This window comes from Cyprinodon variegatus, unplaced genomic scaffold (genome assembly GCF_000732505.1).
Source record: "Cyprinodon variegatus isolate N-32 unplaced genomic scaffold, C_variegatus-1.0 Scaffold22, whole genome shotgun sequence".
In the NCBI taxonomy this organism is placed as follows: domain Eukaryota; kingdom Metazoa; phylum Chordata; class Actinopteri; order Cyprinodontiformes; family Cyprinodontidae; genus Cyprinodon; species Cyprinodon variegatus.
Genome location: NW_015150475.1, coordinates 1,030,934 through 1,050,204, shown reverse-complemented (window position 1 = coordinate 1,050,204; position 19,271 = coordinate 1,030,934). Strand labels below are relative to the sequence as shown.

The window sequence follows — 19,271 nt, the reverse complement described above, 5'->3', positions numbered from 1 at the left end:
CATGTAAACTCGCTGCTTCTGTCGCGCCAGCTGTGAACGCAGCATAAGAGAGAAACCGTAATTATGCAGCAGTGCAGTGTTGCCAGTGACCTCCAGGGGTGCTAAACCTGGAAATTAGTCTAGTGCCCCCAGTGGCTAAAAGTTGCATAGTGCCGCAATAAGAAAAACATCATAAAGCTTGCAAGGTGGAGTGTTTGTTGCAGCCAGAGACAGGAGGAAATAAGAATCATATCACACACATTGCTACCAGATTATATGAGTATATGACCATTAATTAGAGCACTGCCAGCTGTTGTAAATATGCCAATGTATCAGTTCTTGTATGTGGTCATCATGGCATAACCTGCTTCAAATTCTCTGATAATCAGTTCTAGACAATGCACACTGGTCACACATCATAAATCAGCTACTACTTTTGCTACCAGGGTAGTGATCTCATAATTATATCTCAATTATTCGGTAATCAGGAGAAAAAATTACTATAAAAAAATTACTGCGACAACGGAGCAGCATGCAGTTAATTTTATGCAGTTATGAAGACAGAATATTTTCTAAAAACAATATCTGTGCTTCAAAAGCACTAAAGGTGACCATCTTCAAAACAAAAGCAACCTGCAATCAGGCCTCTTCCAGGAAGAGCAGCTCAAGGTTGATTTGTAGTTTTCTTTTTTTTATCTGTTTTTGTTTTAAGATTACGATTAAGATGGTGCTATGATGTTTTCATTGAGTGTATGTAATGACCTTTAGAAAATAACTGCAGAGTAGTGACTGGAAATATTTTCCTCCTCCCTGCTTGGTGAGTCTGCTTGTATGCGTGAGAATCAGAGTCATGCTGTGGCACAGGAGCTGATGGATGAGCTCGTAACTGTTTTAAACACTCAAATGAGCCTGCAGGAAGAAGATGTATGACCTATCAAACGGCTCAACCTTGCCACTAAAGTGAGGCTGGGACTGATGGAGAATAAAAACGTGGCTACTTGTAGGAATTCAAAAATGGCTAGAGGACAACTGTAAATCACCCCATCAGACTGTTTTACTCACTCCTTATAATCCTAACTTTTATGCTTTGGCAAAGTCTTCCTTTTAGTTTTTTTTTTTATAAGTAAGCAGTGATGATCCATTTCAGATCCTTCTCTGGTATTGCTAAAATAATTGTTTCTTAAACTTGTTTCTTTCTCTCATTCTTTACAGTTCTTCATCCTACTTCTACTGATTTTCTTCTTGGAAATTCTGTCCATCATGCTTTTCTTCATCTACCAAGATGAGGTAAGACACCTTGATTACTCTAAGTTACATCTGATTATTTTCCTTTCCAGCACATGAGAATTAATATTGCTGTGAATGTCTGCTCCCTGTCCTTCACAGGTCAAACAGATGCTCATTTCTCAGATTGACCGTGACATGTAAAATCACAGGTCTCCATAGCACAGAGGTTTTTGGAGACTCTGGTAGCAGAGCTGAGCTTGTCAGCTTTCTAAAAGGCTTAGTGAAAGTGCTTGGGAATATTTTTCTTAAATGTCACGAGAGCCAGGGGATGCTCCTGTCGTTTGGTCACAGTCAGTCGGAAGTAAATAGTTTCCTTTCTTGAGAATAAATTTCAGCGTATCTCGGTTGATTTATTCTCCACCTTATTTCTTGTAAATAAGAAAGGGAGGTGGAAAAAAACCAAACTGGATAAGAAAGTGTTGTGTTTATTTTTTATGCCTTGCTTTGCTTAGTTTTGAAACAAAAATCATGATTTTTATGTTAAAGCAGAACATTTTATAGGAAAGCAAAGACAAACGTTACAGACAGAATAGAATATGAAATTTAATCTCCATTGAGATTATATGAGGTGAATAATGGATATACAACTGAATGCTATGCAGGTAAAGGGTGAAATGATTAGATAATCAAAACTGATATATAATATAAAGTGATATAATACCACAGGCAACATTATTTTAACATTATGTGAACTGAAAATTCTATAAAAGATGACATAAGCAGTGTTTTTTTTCATTGGCATTGAAAATATTTGCACAACTTTTACATTTTTTAACCTCTGTAAGGCAGTGAAAGCATTTTGTCATAGGTGAATAACTGATCCCTTTTCTCTTTATTAGTCATAGTGAAAGCACAAATATTGGAAATTTTATATTACAAATAAATATCTGTTAGCGTGTTCAGCTGTGAGCATCTGAACACACATCAGCTGTGGGGTTTTTTCTGTATTTATAGAAAAATTTATCAAGCTAAACATTTCGAGAGACTGTTAGTTTTTAGAAAATAGCGCAACATAAGTTTGGATAGGGAATCTATACACTGGTTTAAGGTCTTGTATTAGATTCTCAGTTTGATTAAGTGCTGGACCTTGACTGGCCCTTTCTTATCAATAAATTTACGTTTGATTAAGAACAGTGGTTCTCACCCCTGCTCCTCAGGGCCCATTGTCCTTCAGGTTTTAAAATTGTTTCCTTTCCAGCATACGTGACTCACATGAAGTATTACCACCTCAGCGTACTATGCCTCCATAAGCCAATCACCAATTAATTTAGGCCAGGTGTGCGGCAGTTGGTAAACAGTTAAAGCGTAGATGATGGGACCAGAGAACCGGGGCTGAGAATCTCACATTTAGACCAATGCATTGCTGCTCTCGTTATATTTTGGGCTCTAATCCTGCTGGTGTGATCTAATAGCGTTTCTTGCTTTTCCCTGATGCTAAAAAATAACTTCCCATCATTGAGAAACTGTTACTGCCATGTTTCAGGGTCTTGATAGAGTATTCAGGGTGATTAGCAGCTGTGAATTTTCTTCCATGCATTGCATTTTGTGTGAAGGCTAAGCAATTTCATCTGTCCCTTCTCTGAAGAAAGCATTGTTCTCAACACGTTTGGTATCCTTTACATCAGGGGTCCCATTCTGTGTGTAATTGCAGTCAGACTGCGAGAGCATTAAAAAAAAAAAACAGAAGCATCCACACCTGCCTGTATGTTTGACAATTAAGATTCACAGTTTGTCAGAAGGAAGTGTGTGAGCTACCACTCGGGGACGTTACTCTTTAGGAGGTACACACAACAAACGCTGGGCGTTGCACAGGGGAACAGATGATGGCTGTTGTGTCCTCAGTAGGGAAAGCAAACCATTAATGCCAATTTTGAAGCTTTAAACAGTTCTTATTTTCTTGTTATCCTCCCTACAAGGTGAGAGTGTAGTATTCATATCTGTAGAGAATGAACACAAAAGGGTAGAGTCTGAATTAATTAGGTGACATTCAGAGGCAGTTGTTGAGGGACGCTGTATTTTAACTAGAGGTATTATAGTAATGGAGCATGACAAGTAACACATTTTGCACTGCTTAGATTTTTTATTCAAGAAACTTTTGTCTACATGTCATTCCATTTCACATGCATTTGCTTCATTTATTGCATCATGCATACGTTCTTCTTTCTAAACAGTTAAAAAGCCTAATCATGACAGTTAATGTCAGCAGCAATCACAACATGAAAGATCCCCTTGACAGGTCTCTCACAAAAGTTTTATGGAAGAAGAAAAAAAGACCGATTACCTTGCTTATTAAGACTGTGGACTCAGATTTCATTTATTTTGATTCTCAAGCAAGATTTTCTCCTTTTTATCTTTTAGTTTTAGATATCGTTGCCAAATAAAAGTATGCTATTCTGGTACATTTCACAACATGTCCAAGCGTTCTGTGGAAGTTGAATTTCTTTCCATTGCTGGCTTGGAAGGTTTTCACCAAAGCCTCTTTCAAAAAGCTTCTCTTTTAGCCTCTTTGGCTGCTCTGTGTGTGCTGCTCTTTTGAAGTCCATCCACAGATTTTCAACAGTTTTTAGGTTGGGCTGCTGTGAAGCCTACATGCAAAACCTTCAGCTTCCACCCTTGAAGTGGCTCATTCTGGATTATGAAGTGCAGGATCAACTCCTTTCATGTGTAATGTTTGGTTTAAAACATTAGGATCCGTTCCTTCATATTTTCCAAAGATTAGCATAATCCAGTTTTCCAACTGCAATCTGGTTACGGTTAGACATGTCCATCTTTCCATCAGAAATGACACTTGTTGTGTTTTTGTGCTAATTTGTTCTCCATACTACCCCTCAGTCAAACTATGGATTCTGAATTTGGCTATTTTAAATCCTAATTTGTAAAGTTTTGGTGTGAGGATAAAGGTAGGTTTTTCTTTTAATGGCTGCCCCATGGGTTTTATGTGTTTTTGTCTGAAGGGCAGAACGGTGAACTGTTCTGCTTAAACAATATTTGAAAAATAGGTGAAGGTCTTTCAGAGTTAAACCTGTATTAGTATTTACCTGCTTTACAATTATAATCAGATCCGTTAGAAGGTTTTCCAGACCTCAGACTGACCTTCACTGTTCCTGTTGGTTGCCCTTTTATAATCAAATTATATCGTCAGAAAAAGCAATCGGAAACAACTCATTCTTATTCTGTACAACCAAGGCAAATCAATTAAGTTTCCAAAGTGATATTAGGTTGATTGAAGGAGACAATAGTGCTGTAATTACCATTAACTCACCCTCACCAATCATGTATGGTAACCAATAATAGCCAGGCTGTCTAAAATATGGACATATGGTTGTTATACAATAACTTGAATTCGTTTTCTTGGAGTTTGATTTAATTTGTATTTTATGATTTGTTATTTGATGGGACCCATGCTACACCTAAACACATTACTTTACTATGTTGTCATTTAATTTCAGCCATCATTTATCAATTATATTCTCGTTTAAGTTTTTTTTTTTTTTTTTGACAACTTCTAATTGGTAACTTCTTCACCCTCTCAAGGTCCTCATTATTCTTTGTCCATCGATCCACAGCAGCTGATGTCCGTGTTCCCTTGGAGAGAATATCCATATCTATTTGTTTTAAACAGTTTTGTTAAAATGATTATTCCAGAGATCAATATTTGTATTATTTATTAAACGGACATTCTTACATATCTAAACAAAAACTTAATATATCTGTTAAGACAAATAAAGAAAGAGATTTTTTAAAAATCAAAAGCTACCTCTTCTATTTTATTTATTGGATGAGACAGTCTATTGTTCAGAAAGGAAACTAGTTTGATTCCTACTGTAATCGTTTAAATACATTTTAATGAATATATCCAAACTGATTATTTTTCAGTTCTTTGTCTTTTTTGGTGCTTATACCTTTCATCTACTTAGTTACTGCTTTTATTTCTTTGTTTTATACTATTCTTACATATAAAAAATTTACCTAATGTGTGTTATTTCCAAAGCTTTTTGTCTTTGATGATGAAACTCATTTAAGGGTTTTTTTTCCCCAATCCTCTTAGCTCTCCTGTTCTGTCCATCACTTAAATAGCAAAACCTTCTTTTATTATGTGTATTTTTTTAATGTTCTTTCTGCTCAATTTTTCAGACCCTGAATCACTTTGTTTTTAAACCCAGGGGGGGATTTCTGTGAGAGCACACTAAAAAGTTGCTGAGGATAGGCTGAGCTGTTGCACTGTGGGAAATCCATCGTAGTAAAGAATTGGTGGCCATTACGGGACTGTGTGATGTGCTTTTTTTAAACAGCAGAGACCAAACAGTTCCCAAAAGCGTTTTTTTCTACCTTGGAAACTGCTGGAAGTACTTGAGACTGAGCATTTTCCATAAAAAAACTGTTTTAAAAAGTATGTTGGCATCAAGGCAACTATCTAAAGCAAATTTTTAAGAATATTTCAGGAACAGAAGGGCTGACCAAAGATAAAAGTTAAGCTTGTGGTTAAAAATTTGAATGTACAGCAGAGGCTTTGAAATGTTCCTATTTCTGCTCATTTCAAGGTTTTTTTCAGAGCACAACTCAATCTGGTTAATGACTGGTCTCAAACAACTTGGTTAGCCCGTGAGAGCATCGCCTTCAACATTAAACTGAATAACAGAAGCTTTTAAGTTTCTAGTCATTATTAGTTTGTATAAGAGAAGGGGCTGCAGGCTCGCAAAATAGCAAACAGATGGATTTAAATGGGTCCAAGATAATGACTTAGATTGGAGAATAAATACTAAGGAGGGTGATTACTAACTGCCAGCACTTAGGTTGCAGGTGGAAGGTCAGTATGGGAGCCTGAGATAACACAGCTGGTGACATCTGACCATTGAAAGCAAAACTACTGAAAGCACATTGAATGAGAATCCTCTCATAACACAAAGATCAACACATTTCCCGTGTCATTGCAATTCCTTTATCTTTTTTGGTTAAAAACAAACCAGTTAGAGAGGCTAAGAAGAATGAGATACACACAGAACAAACAGAGAAACGTGTAGAGTGACCAGAAAATCATGACGGCTGTGCCATCCTGCTTTGTTGAATGCACCTCTTAAAGTGTGACTACCCCCAGATAAACTGTATAAACTGAGCCTATGGGGCTACTTTAATGTTACTTGTGCATTTATTTACATTTTTCCAGTTAACTGATATCATTCTGCAGTATTAGTCTTGAAGCCTTCTTATCAGTGCTCTCTTAGGGTTGAACAGTGGTTCTAATGGTTCAGATGGTAAATACTTACATCACTGGTACATGCTTACCGTATGTCAGTGGTTCCCAAAGTGTGGGGCGCGCGCCCTAGGGGGGGCGCAATGCCATTGCAGGGGGGGCTCGGTAAGCGGCATGGATGAATGAAGAAAAAAAAAAAAAAAGGGCTTGCTTTGACTGAGCATAATGGACAGTTGTGACACTGCAACCCAGATTTGAGAAGATCTACAGCAACAAGCAGGCTCACTACAGCCACTGAAAAGATGGGAGCATTAAAGTACAAAGAAAAAACTCTCAGGGAGCTGTTCAATGTTTTCACTCCATTTTGCACCGAGGCTTTTTTAATGTATTGATGATAGCAAAGTTAAATATTGTTACAAATAAAAAAAAAGAAATATGTTTAAAATAACACAGACAACAAAGAATCCTCTTCTAATCTACAGTATAGAACTATGAAAAAAATACAGTTACACAAAAGTGTTCCACTGTAAAGATGGTGTATAGTTTGTTTTGTTGCAACCTGAAGTGTGAAATAAACTTCAGTGGAGTTTGAAAACAAAATATGTGTATAGGTTTATTATATCAGGTTGAAAGCTGTGTGTGCCCAGTTGATTTTTTATTTTATTTTTTTTGGGGGGGGGGCGTGGAAATTTTATTGTAATCCAAAGGGGGGCGCAGAAGAAAATCTTTGGGAACCACTGCCGTATGTCATCATAGCACCGGTATGAAATCAACTCACTCAGACACACGGCTCTATATTGAGTCATCTGTCCAATAACTTGGCAGCACCAGCTTAGGGCATCGCTGAGTCAGCGCTTGAAGCTAGTGGCCCAAATTGATAAGGCCCTGACCCACTGGGCCCCACAAAGCTTACCTAAATCTCCAGTGATCTACTTTCCCTAGTCCTAATCACAGCCCTTAAATAACCACCAAACAATGTTTACCTCACCAACATACAATTTACTAATGATGTTTATTTCACCAACAGAGATGCAGATTATTTCCAGTCAGCTGGGTCTCCAAAATGTAATCTTCCGTTAGCTACTGTACTATCAATATCCATATCACCAGTAAAGCATAGTTTCTGTGGCTTTCCACAGTCTTAGATACCTATAAACGCGTTTGACTCCAGGCTGTGGCACCGCTTATTGTGTCATTTATTATCCTGAAGACACATGAATAATCTCAACAGGAAATAAATCATTGGAGTTTAGGTACTTCTCTAACATCTTGTATTCCTTTTCAGTGTCACAGAACCAAAGCCCCCTATGCAAGCAGCAGGGGCGGAGCTAGATAGGGGGCCAGGGGTGGCCGTGGCCACTCTTAACCAATCATTGGCCACCCCTGTGGCCACCTCTACCATTTTTTTCCTTTAATACAGGCAGCTGTATTAGAGTGTAGAGGCAGCAGTAATTCTCTCAAGTGGAATATTCAAAAAATGTAAATTTTTTGTGGTTAATTATGCACATCAATATAATATCATTAAAGGTGATGTGTACAGAATTAATGTTCTTTTCAGATTTTGTGTTAAATGGGGTAAAGAGAAAATGATGTGTCTCTGCAATTCATCTTGGAGTCTTCGCTGAAATCATAGATAAATAACAATAAAAAAACTTATCAAATAATCAATTTATATAGATATTTGTGCTTGTAAATATCAAATTTATGCTGAATGTTTATTGATACAAGTAGGTAAGTAATGACAATGGAAAAGATTTACGCCCAGAACTCAACACTGAAAAAGTTTTATCCACTATACCTTTTATCAAGAAATTAAGGATGTTTAAATACATGTTATAAATATATGTTTGTTAGCAAAGGCTGTAGGAAAATATAATTCCTTTATTTAGAAAATATGGATATTTTGCTCTTTAATTTTTCTGTTGGAACAGTGTAGATTGATCCTGAAGTTCTGGTGCCTACCCGCTTTCGGCCACCCCTCACTGTACATTGGTTATTGCCTGGCTACCCTTATAAACATTTTCTGGCGACGCCTCTGACGAGCAGAGCTTTATTTTAGACATGCTGCTATTTAAGTTAATCTCTATAAACATGCTGGATCTAAAACACTTGCTAGCTTCCTTCAACTGAAAAGGATAGGATCCTTTGTAGCTGTAGAAGGTAACATTTCTTTTAGGTTGTTTTATTCTTTATCTACCACAGGAGAGAATGCTGCCTCTACTTTAATGTGATAATTCCTGGCATACATGAGGAGCAATTACTCCAGTGTGTTTTTAATTGCTTTAATGTCGTTTTAGTTTCTCTCATAATTGTATAGTTTGATATTGAACAGCAATAAATCTATCCTGAAAAACCTCTGCTTCCGTCAAAAACCTCTAATGCCCTGTGCTTTATTTGTTGAATTGGGGCAAAACGTTAAACTGAAGAATGTATACAAGAAGAATACAATGAGGTATCATTTATTGGATGATACCAGACAAAACTTCCACCGAGCTCAAATTTAAGCTAGATATCAGATTACAAGCAGAAAAATACAATTTCAGCTCTCTCCAGGGTTGCTTTGATTTTTATCTTCCACTTGGATTTCAGTGCCTTTTCTTTATCTGAGATTATCGGAAACCTTTACTTTTCAACCCCAACCCCCTCGATTCTATGGTTACATCCTGGAAGCAGGCCTGGAGAGTTTAGGCAAATGCCACTTCTTTTTTCTATATGCTGCAACCTAAACAGAGTGTAACAGTGGGTGCATGTTGATGAAGTCCATCCCATGCTTCAGGGACGGTCACGCTCAGTGGTCTGGTTTATTACACCTGCTTTAGACCTGATAAAGAGCTGAACGTCGCAGCTGGGAGCTACTTGAAACAGCTCACAGATCTTCCAGGCGCCTGAAACGTTGCTATTTGTTGTACTTTGTTGTTTCCTGAAGGAGATGAAAAGGCCCTGGAAGGTTAAATTAAGTAGAACCAATGCCGATTGAAATGCCACATGGAATTAAAAATTAGAAGCCCTCTTGGGGCTGACTGAACATATATGTATTGCTGTTTTATAAATATCTAGGATGGTCTACAGCTATAAACTAAACAAAAGGAAATTAATCAATCAGTGTTTAGACCATTTATAGACAGCATCCTATCATAACTACAGGAAATGTCTGACATAATTAAACAGACAAAATTTGCATTTTCTTTTAGGTAAACAATGCTTATTTCTCTAAACAGGATATTTGTTAAAAGGACAAACAAAGGACAATAAACACATTTTAAATAAAAAAAACACACCCTTTGAGAACATTAACCTTCAACTTCATACCCAAATTACCCATTTACTTCAGTTCAATTTTATCCTTTATAATTTTTGTCCTGAAATTTGATCAAGGAAAAGGCCAGGGTTGGTTACACTACAAATGTCAAAAGAGTTTCTGGAAAGCATGATTTACATAAATGACATCAACAATCGGGGAAATTAAGAGAGCAGTTTTCCTACTTACACCACCCGTTAGTAATTTCTTTTTGTTTAGCAGCCATGAATCATTACACTAAGCAGTTTGGGTCAGACCATGGAGTTTACGTATACTGTCCAAAGTAAAAGTATCTCTGCTTCTGTCTCCTTGAACCCCAGTCGGCCTCGGCAGATGGCCGCTCACACTGTGCCTGGTTCTGCTGGAGGATTCTTCCTGTTAAAAGGGAGTTTTCCTCTCCACTGTCACTGCTAGCATGCTTGGTGTGAGGGATTTCTTTCGAGTCAATGAGTCGATGCAATCAAGTGCTTTGCTACAGAAAGTAAACTTTGAACCAATCTGATTATACCATTTTGTTGAATTGCCTCTGTAAAGTGCCTTGAGATGCCATGCGTTGGGAACTGGTGCTATATAAATAAACTGAATTGAATTGACTTGAAATTTAATTACATTTTTTCTGATGCTGTGGTTACATTGATCTAGCCTTTTTACATCACCTTGAGGCCTGATAGTTTATGTAGTTCTAAGTATTTAAAACCAAAAGGAGACGTGCTCCTTGACGCCCCTCAGTCCCTCCTGTTGCTCAGCTGTATAAAAGCAGAAACGGTAACAAATGACCATGACGCAAACTTTTGTTTTGCTGTTGATCCTGCCAGGAAAATTTGTGTTCTCACCAACCTGTGCTGTCGTGAGGTCAGTGCACCATGTGGTGTTTCCTCTGCAGCTCAATGGTTTGTGGTATGGGCTGCTGTAGAGGTTATTTCCTATCTACTTGAGTGCTTTAGGGTGAGTCAAGGTAAGTTGTTATGTTGGCAAGGAGCTGAGGTAATGCTGGACCTTACAAATCTCATCTTTGAACCTTAGGGGTGGTGGAGCCGTCAAAGTGAATCATGAATACCACTGCGTTAACAAAAAGAGAGTCGGAGGCCATCTCATTCTGATTGTGTATCTGTTTGGTAAAAAAAAATTTTTTTCAATATAATATGTTCAAGATAAAATAAACAGATGAAACTAAAGCAAAACCATTAAATAATAAAAAAGAAATATTTGGAAATCTTGAATGGCTGGATTTATAAGTATAATGGTCTTTATTAAACAAAAAGTCAACAGTAGTTAAGAAGTAAAAGGTTTTTAAAGATTATGAGAAGCTTTTTATGATTATGGTGTCGTTGATGGCTTTATAATTACTTTTATTATGTTCAATTTTAAGTAGTTTTATTAGATATTTATCTTCTTTGCCATTTGAAATTTAATTCAAAGCAGCTATAATTTGTACTTACCCTTTTAGATTTCACTTAAAATACACAGGGTACATGGAGATTATCTGGCTCTGATGCTACAGAAAAAGATAAATGTTAGCAAAATACTTCTTTAAATTATATTTATGTTTTTAGGTTGTCAGGGTAGGAGTTCCCTTTCAATTTCCCTAGGAAATACATCTAATTTCCAAGTTGCATTCAACTTGGAAGAAAGCAGAATGTTCAAATGTTTATTTTCCTCACTCTATGTTGGAACTAAGATCCAGTTTTCATAGTGACTTATAATCAACATTTGTGATTATTAAACCAGGATCTATGTCTAGTGTCATTTATGTTTTGACATTGTTTCCTTAACCCTTTGGCTACCTACCACTTCCTACACATTTATGCATAATTTTGCAATATTCATATGCAATATTCATATGAGGAAGCTTCAATACAAAATGCTGTGAATTGTTTGCAGGTAAATTTCAAACACTCACGTGTGACTCTATGAAAGGCTTCAAGTGAGATTTCTCCACATCATTTATATTCTGGCAGCAGCCATCGAAACATTTCAGGTTGTCACAATACCAAAATGCAGGTCCCCTGTCAGAATATATTTCAAGCCTGGAAAATTTTCATTTCAAGCAGCCTGCAGAAATGCAATTAAGTAAACACCCCTGGCTAATCATATTACTAAAACATACCCATGTCAGGGCCATGTTAATACCAGTGACAAATTGAGATTATCAGCAAACAGACAAGGCATTTGTTTGTGAGGACCTGGGTAAAAATGTCAAGGGAATTTGAAGTTTGACTGCAGGAGATAATGCCAGAGAGTTGCCTAGGTGGTAATTACACATAATTTAATATGCAATAGGGTTCAGATCCCCATAATGAAGAAAGACACCAGATTGATGCAGAAAATCTGGAAAACATTTTTTTTGTGTGTGTGTTTCCAGTTTTGCCAATATACTGTATCTCTGGGAATCAAAGTACTAGAGCTAGATGATAATACAACCGCTTTGCTTTCATAAGCAGACCATTACGGTTGTTGCCGTAAGGTTCTACTATGTTCTACTTACTTGTAAAACTTGATTGAAAATGATTTAGGGAATAAACTTGTAAGCAACAGACACCTATGGTGATTACACAGTATTATCCAGAGTTGTATATATCTGTAGCTGCAGCTATATGGTATAAAAGGTTTAAAAGAATTAGTTTGACTGTATTCTTTAAAAGCAAGACCAATACCCATAAACGGTAAACTTTCACACTGTGCGAAATATGCTTTTTGTACTCTTTTCATTCTAGTAAATGAGCACATCGAAACCATTGCATTATGAATAAAAAGTATCATTATATTTACCAGTATTTTTATTTTAATCCTTCTCAAAATTATTCCCTAACAATGCCCATCTCGAAAATAAAATATGAAGGGCAATTTGTGTTATCAGCACAAATTAAGTATATTTTCATAATATAATAGTAATAGCTTCAAATGTAACTTCTCGCAGCCATAAAGTGGCTCCCCCACTCTCATTCTGTACTGTTTGCCAGCCAGTTACCAAGTTCACTAATGCTAACCAATTGCTTAGCAATTCAGACAAAAAGCGGGTACATCTTGTGCTCATTCTGAGCACCTTTTCTCCTTTAAGTCTACACCAATGTTTAAAAGCTTTACCAATGTTCAACCTCATGGCTTCTTTTTTTGGCTTGGATCTGAGAAATGTAATATCAACTCTACGATGCCTAACTTACATTGGTATGGCGTACAGATAGTGGACCCGATCAGCCACCTCCTTACCCTGAACGTGTTGAGTTCATGTCAATGATATGGTCCCATCTGAACAAAATGGGTTTATTTCACAGCCTTCCCTTAAACAGATGTTTACTGATATATTTAATGTCACACTTCACTCTAAGATTTTCAAGCATAGCATGGTGTTGTGTTTCTTGAAGTGTTTGGCGTGGTCCCAAACGCCCATGAGATCATCAACAATCTTTCTTTATGTTGAGATTTTATCCTTCACTTCTTCTTTAAACTTCATCACTGCAGCTACTTACTGTAGATCTTGTAGCCAATTCCAGCTATGAGCAGATCTGCTGTATTAACGCTGACTTTGTCCAACAACTCTGTAGTCTTGCCAGAGGCTGCAACACACCAATAGCATAAGACTCCTTCATCAAAAAATTAAAAAGTAGTCCAAGTGTTCTAAAGCTTCATTTGGTGATGTGTAGTCATGAGTAGTCATATTGTTATTCTTCTGTGGGGGAAGCTTCTGAAGATGTGCTTAAATCTTAAATTAATACCAAATACCGGTAGACATTTCTGTTGCTGCAGCAAATGGTTACTTTGCTGCTGTTTTCAGCATCTTCTACTCATACAGGAACATAGCACTAGCCTAAAAAGATCCTCTGTGCAACAGTCAGGGCTTGATCTTCTATGGGGTCCTGAATTGTTGGCTCCAGCAGTTTGTATGCATACAGCAGCTACCATCTCCAGAAAACTGTAATGCTGATGCAGGTAGTATTGGGGAAAAATTCTGATTGATTGTAAAGAAAGACACGTGTGTTTGGAGCTACTTAATATTCTGGTTTTATGGACAGCATCTTCACTTTCTCATCAGCCATTTATCTAGTCCCATGAACTCAGAAATAGTATATTGAAGGTATTTTGTTGAAACTTAGAACCACATCCATCTTTGAAAACACAGTTAAACAGTAACACTGTCTAGATAGAAAAGACAGAAAAGTTGATAAAGGTAAAAGCTACCCTAATAATGTTAATAATTAAAGGATTTGACTTTCTTTTTTTTTTTTTTTTTTTTTTTTTAACAGTGTCCTGTCTGGCAATGTGGCAATAAGAATAATTTTCTTGATGCCAGAAAGAGCTCAACAGATTTTACTTTCACAAGGGGAGCAGTACGGCTATCGCCATAGTGTTCTGCCTGATTTATGCATATAAATTATGCAGGGAGTTTTACAGATTATATGGACACTGCAATGTAAGTAAAACAGGAAAGGAAAAACAGAAAAAAAAGCAGAAAAGATGAAACAAAGAGGAGATAAAAGGGAGATAACAATAAAAAATGTTCAGTCTGTTTCATCACCTGCAAAGAGAAGTAAAAAGAACAGCACAACCAATGGACATGGTACAAGACATACAATGAAGTAACACCTAGATACTATCGCGGAAGTATAAGTAGTATTATTTAATCTGACATGTATTCTATGTTACCTAAACATAAGAACGATTTAACTTTCTAACAATATGTATATGAAAAGTTTTTAATGTGGGCTGATACAATAATACTAAAACACAAAGATAAAGTAAGTTATCATAGTAACTGATGTTTTACTGCTTTTGTAAAACCCAGTAGAGTTGTAATTGACCTAGCATATCCAGAAGATCCCAACTTTTTTCATTATCTCGGTTTCGTTAAATAGGCCTTGGAATAAACGGTTCAGAGTAATAACTGAGTACCGTAGTTGCAAACTTTGTAACTTTGGCATAAGGTATGTTATTGTTGATGTACGTATAGTTTGTTTCCTGTCTTTCTGTAATAAACTCCTGTACTAAATTCCCATAAAAATTTGATTTTTGTTATTTATCAATCTTTATTATTTCTCAAAATATAACAAAAATTTTAGAAAATTACTGATGATTTTGGATTTTAGATTATATGTTGAGAAGAGATTGGGAAGGATTTAATTAAAAAATATTGTATGTCTTTTAAGTAAAGTATCTGTAGTAACATCCTATGATTGACCATCCTATGAAACTTGACCATGACCTGGTTGACTGAGAATCTTCACAGATATCCTATGATTCTTTTATTATTATGGTGATATTTATGGTAAGCAACAGTAAATTCAATTAGGAAAAACTCACAAGGTAAGAAAAAGACAATTAGAAGAATTTTATTGATACAAACACTTTAGTCTTTGGTGCTCAGACCTCGGCATGAAACATTAGCACTGAGTTTTGCTTTGATATGCAAAATCAGGAGTATGAAAACAAGGATGTTTCCCCCTCCAGGCCTGAAACTGGTGGTGGAGCGGAGATAGATGAAGTAGGATAAGTCCGTAGACTGCTGGTTGGCGAGACAGTGTTCTTGAGCTTAATTGGTGAGATCCAGTGGACTGCGTGAGCTGATACTAGTGCTTCACTCGGGGACGTGGGAAGATGGAAGTCTAGCTTGGATAAACACAGGTCGCATGAACCTGTCCATGCTGAAGTGACAGTGGAGAGGAAAAAATCCACATTTGGGAAGAAACCTCTGGCAGAACCAGGCTCAACATGGCGGTCTTCTGCTGGACCGGTTGAGATGAGACAGGAAACGCAGTAAGTGTCCGGGACAAATTACACTCCGATAGGGACGAAGTAGAAGAAGCAGCATGGAAAAGTTAGAATGGGCTTTAGCTATGATGGTGGAGAAGGGGATGGAGGTAGGTTGAATCTGAATCGAATTCAGACATAGCGCAACCACTGCGGGTGCTTTGGGTAGCAGACGGATGCTAAGAGATGGATGCTGATTGGGCTTTGTAAAGGTGTGGTTCAAAGCTGATTGGCCTGTGTCGGAGGCGTTTAAGGACATTCAGGGTAATCAGGTTCTTCTATTGAACTTAGGCTTCATATTAACCTATGTGAATTATTCTGATGTTGGTGTCACTGGAACTTACAGGAAAAGTTTTCATGGCAAAGAGCAAAGCTCACTTCAATTTTTGGATGTCACAAACATCACAGAAGCAAAGTTTGAGTCAGTGGAATGAGAAGACATGATTTAAACTTTGCAATATGTATAGCAGCTTTTTTTACATTTATGGAAATAAAGAGGATATCATGATACAAGAATATTACAAAAAGAATCTCAATTCAACAGACTAATTGTAAAACTCATTCCTCTTCTTTTACTCGGAAAACAAAAGTTCCAGTTTTTTCCAATCTTTTTCAGACATTTTCATTATCTTTCTGAATATGCAACTAAACATACTTTTATCAATTTGGAAATAATACCAAAAAAAAAAAATACATCTAAAACAACTTCCTATAAAGTTTATATTTTTACATGATTGTCTGAGAATTAAAAGATTAGTTTTTTTTTCCTAGCAACCAACCTGTTCTGTCATATAGATAGACTTTTGCCTTTGCAGACTTGCCTTTTTCCATTGGGTGCAAAAGTCGCAAAGAGCAATTTATCTTCAAGAATATTCATTCTATTTCAGAAATAATTATTCTCAATCCCGCAACTTAACAGAAAAGTTCAATTGAATCTGATTACATTTTTTACCACCTACTTCAGCCAGTAGGTGTTTAATTCAGTAATACATTTTCACTACTTTAGGGAGAACTTAGTTTAATATTTTATGAGTGAAAATAAAAGGAAGGTCACTTCTACACTGTAATTTCTTTAGAAAATGCTGCTATGGTGCGGTAGCAGCTTTTAGACATATCTGTGTATGAGAAATGTTAAAAGCACAAAAGCTGAATAAAGGAATGGAAAATTGAAAACATAAGAACAGAAGAAAGGACACTAGAAAATAGTCACAGAGAAAGATGGAACAAAAGCGTTTATACAGATCAAACGGTAATAAAGTCTTAAAATATAGGTATATATCCCTGATTATTCAAACCCTGTACCTAGAAACAGACATCATTAAAGTTCTATACTTTTCCAGAATGCATAGAACATCAAATGTTTACCTGACTTTTTACTAGCCTAAAATGTAGCTGCAGCTTATTCTCAGTATGTCTTAAACACATCAAAATCCTAAGTTAGAAAGAATCTGTTCTCTTATCAGATGTCAACATAATAGATTATGTTAATCGCCCGATAAGGAATTTTATGACCCTTTTATCCCTAAGCTTAGAAGGTAGAAGGGGAAAACTGTTTCAATATGACAAGTCCTGAGAGATCTGAATGCCAGCATTATGGAGAATTCATTCAATAAAAGTACAAAGATGTGAATCCCTGAAGCCTCTAGATTAGAGACACTTCTGGACACACTCTGTCTGTCGACAGAGGTCACTTCTCTCTTATGCTCGAGCTAAAAAAGAATCTGAAGTCTTTAGAAAATGTCTAGAAGACAAATATATAAATAACAAATATTTATCACAGTGACAGCTTTGACTGGCCAGGGTCTGGGTAGTCAGTTGGTGACATTTCTAGTTTAGGTTGATCCTTTTAGTATTTTCCTTTTAAATGCCTAATTTAGAAAACTGATTTTAATAAGTTAAACGAACGTAACCAACTGCAACCAGATTTTCAACTACAGACAGTACTTCAAATAATAGTTATATAAATTTATGATCTGGTGTTAAAATGTTAGAATCCCACATGATTCATTGCAAATAGCTGACTGTTTGAGGAAAAAAATTATTTATTATGATTGAAACAAGGATTAACTTTATACCAAGTGATATACTGAAGCAGGTCAGCTAAAGTGACCCACAGTACAAAAAGGCTTTGGATATTTCCCAGAATGTAAAGGTTGGTTTAGTCTGCAGCCTTCTTTAGCTTTCTGTCAAAGACTTAAGTCAATCACATCCCAGTTGGATTAAACTATAAACCAAAAGATGCTTTTACTGCATTTAAATGTGGTTCCTTTGGGATACTTTTCAAAGATAACTTATTTTTATAAGACACAACACAACAGAAAGAATGATTAATTACATCATAAATATACATACGTATTTACCCCTGAAGACTTAAAAATCTTTTTTTTTTTCTTTCATGAATGTCTTGTATGGTCTGTCTTGTTTACTGCTTAATCTAAAACACTTTCACCTGTCATTCCTGGACTCCATTCATAGACTTCCAGATAAAAAAAACAGCAGACTCAGAGACAGAGTCCCCTGAGGGTTCCGGTTATTTTGTTTTCATCATGCCTCATTCACAGCATCAAGAACTGAAAAAGAGGTGATGAAACGTCAAAGGATAGAAATAGATCTGCTTTGATGTTAAACAGCTGACAGACTAAAGCCACTCGATGTCAGTGAGATCCACCTGTTGATACCAATAGCTGGAGGCGAAAAACTTGAAGAGAAATCTTCTATACATTCAAAACCTTTTTTACAAGGCTTGTGCAGTGACAACACTAAGACATTGTAATCTTATGAGCATTTTAGGTTTTACAAAAAAAAAAAGAAGCAAAAAATGAATCCAAAAGTCTCCTAATGAAATATTATGAATCCTGAACTTTTACAGCCGCCTAACATCGATGATGCTTCCCTGATTAAATCCTTGCAGGTTTCAAGCATTATAGCTCTGACTCTGCTGGCTTACTGCTTCTCTCTGTTAGTGGCATTGATTGTGTACTCAAGTTTACCAAGTTTGCCAAGTGTTAATCAGGCACTGATTAGAAGGAGTAGAAGAAAAAGAGCTTGGATTGCAATTGATTCTCCCCAGATAAGGATGGAGATTAGTCACTGAAAGGGGATTGCCTGGTGCTTTAATAATTAACATATGTTATTGCTATCCCAGAGGAAAGAATTTAAAGTTAGAGATAGAGGCCCTGAAACCTTGACACTCGTTTGCCTTATTTATTATCTTTGCAAATTCAAGACTGTTTAGAGGATTGTTTAGGAGAGAAGTTGTCTAGATGTATAGATATGGAACAATCTGATGTATAACCCCTGTCCTGCATACCTTTTATGAAGAGTTAAGGTTTTGTCGTAGCCAGAGGAAAACAAAGCTGACCGGTGTTTAGAGTCATAATAAATGCCCTTGAAAAATATTGACTTTGGGTGGAATTAGTTCAATGTTATGGGAGTTTAATCTTGGCTCCCCTATTAGAAAGATAAAGTGGTGCTATTTGCAAGAAATCGGCTCTTGTCCATGGGCATGGACATTAAGGACAAACAAGGTTGCAGGTATTTCTTTCCCTATTTTTAACACTTTTGTTCTGTAGGATTCAAATAAAGATGAAAATAAGTATTGCTCTCATTAAATATTTCAGCATTATCCCATAAAATTCAAGTAAGGCTGTTGACATTAAATGGGGATTTAGTTATGTTATGTTACAGTAAATCCGCATACCAAAGGTGCCTTTTTCTCATACGCCATATATATGTATATATATATATATGTGTGTATATATATATATATATATA

The 19,271-nt window shown here is 36.4% G+C and overlaps 1 protein-coding gene across 1 annotated transcript in view; it reads left to right on the top strand.

Annotated features, from left to right (window-relative positions):
* tspan4 (tetraspanin 4) overlaps positions 1 to 19,271 on the top strand; it is a 169,284-nt gene that overhangs the window by 109,330 nt on the left and 40,683 nt on the right. Inside the window, exon 3 of the mRNA XM_015391053.1 lies at positions 1,192 to 1,266. Coding sequence (XP_015246539.1) covers positions 1,192 to 1,266 — 75 coding nt within the window. The remainder of the gene's footprint in view (positions 1 to 1,191; positions 1,267 to 19,271) is intronic.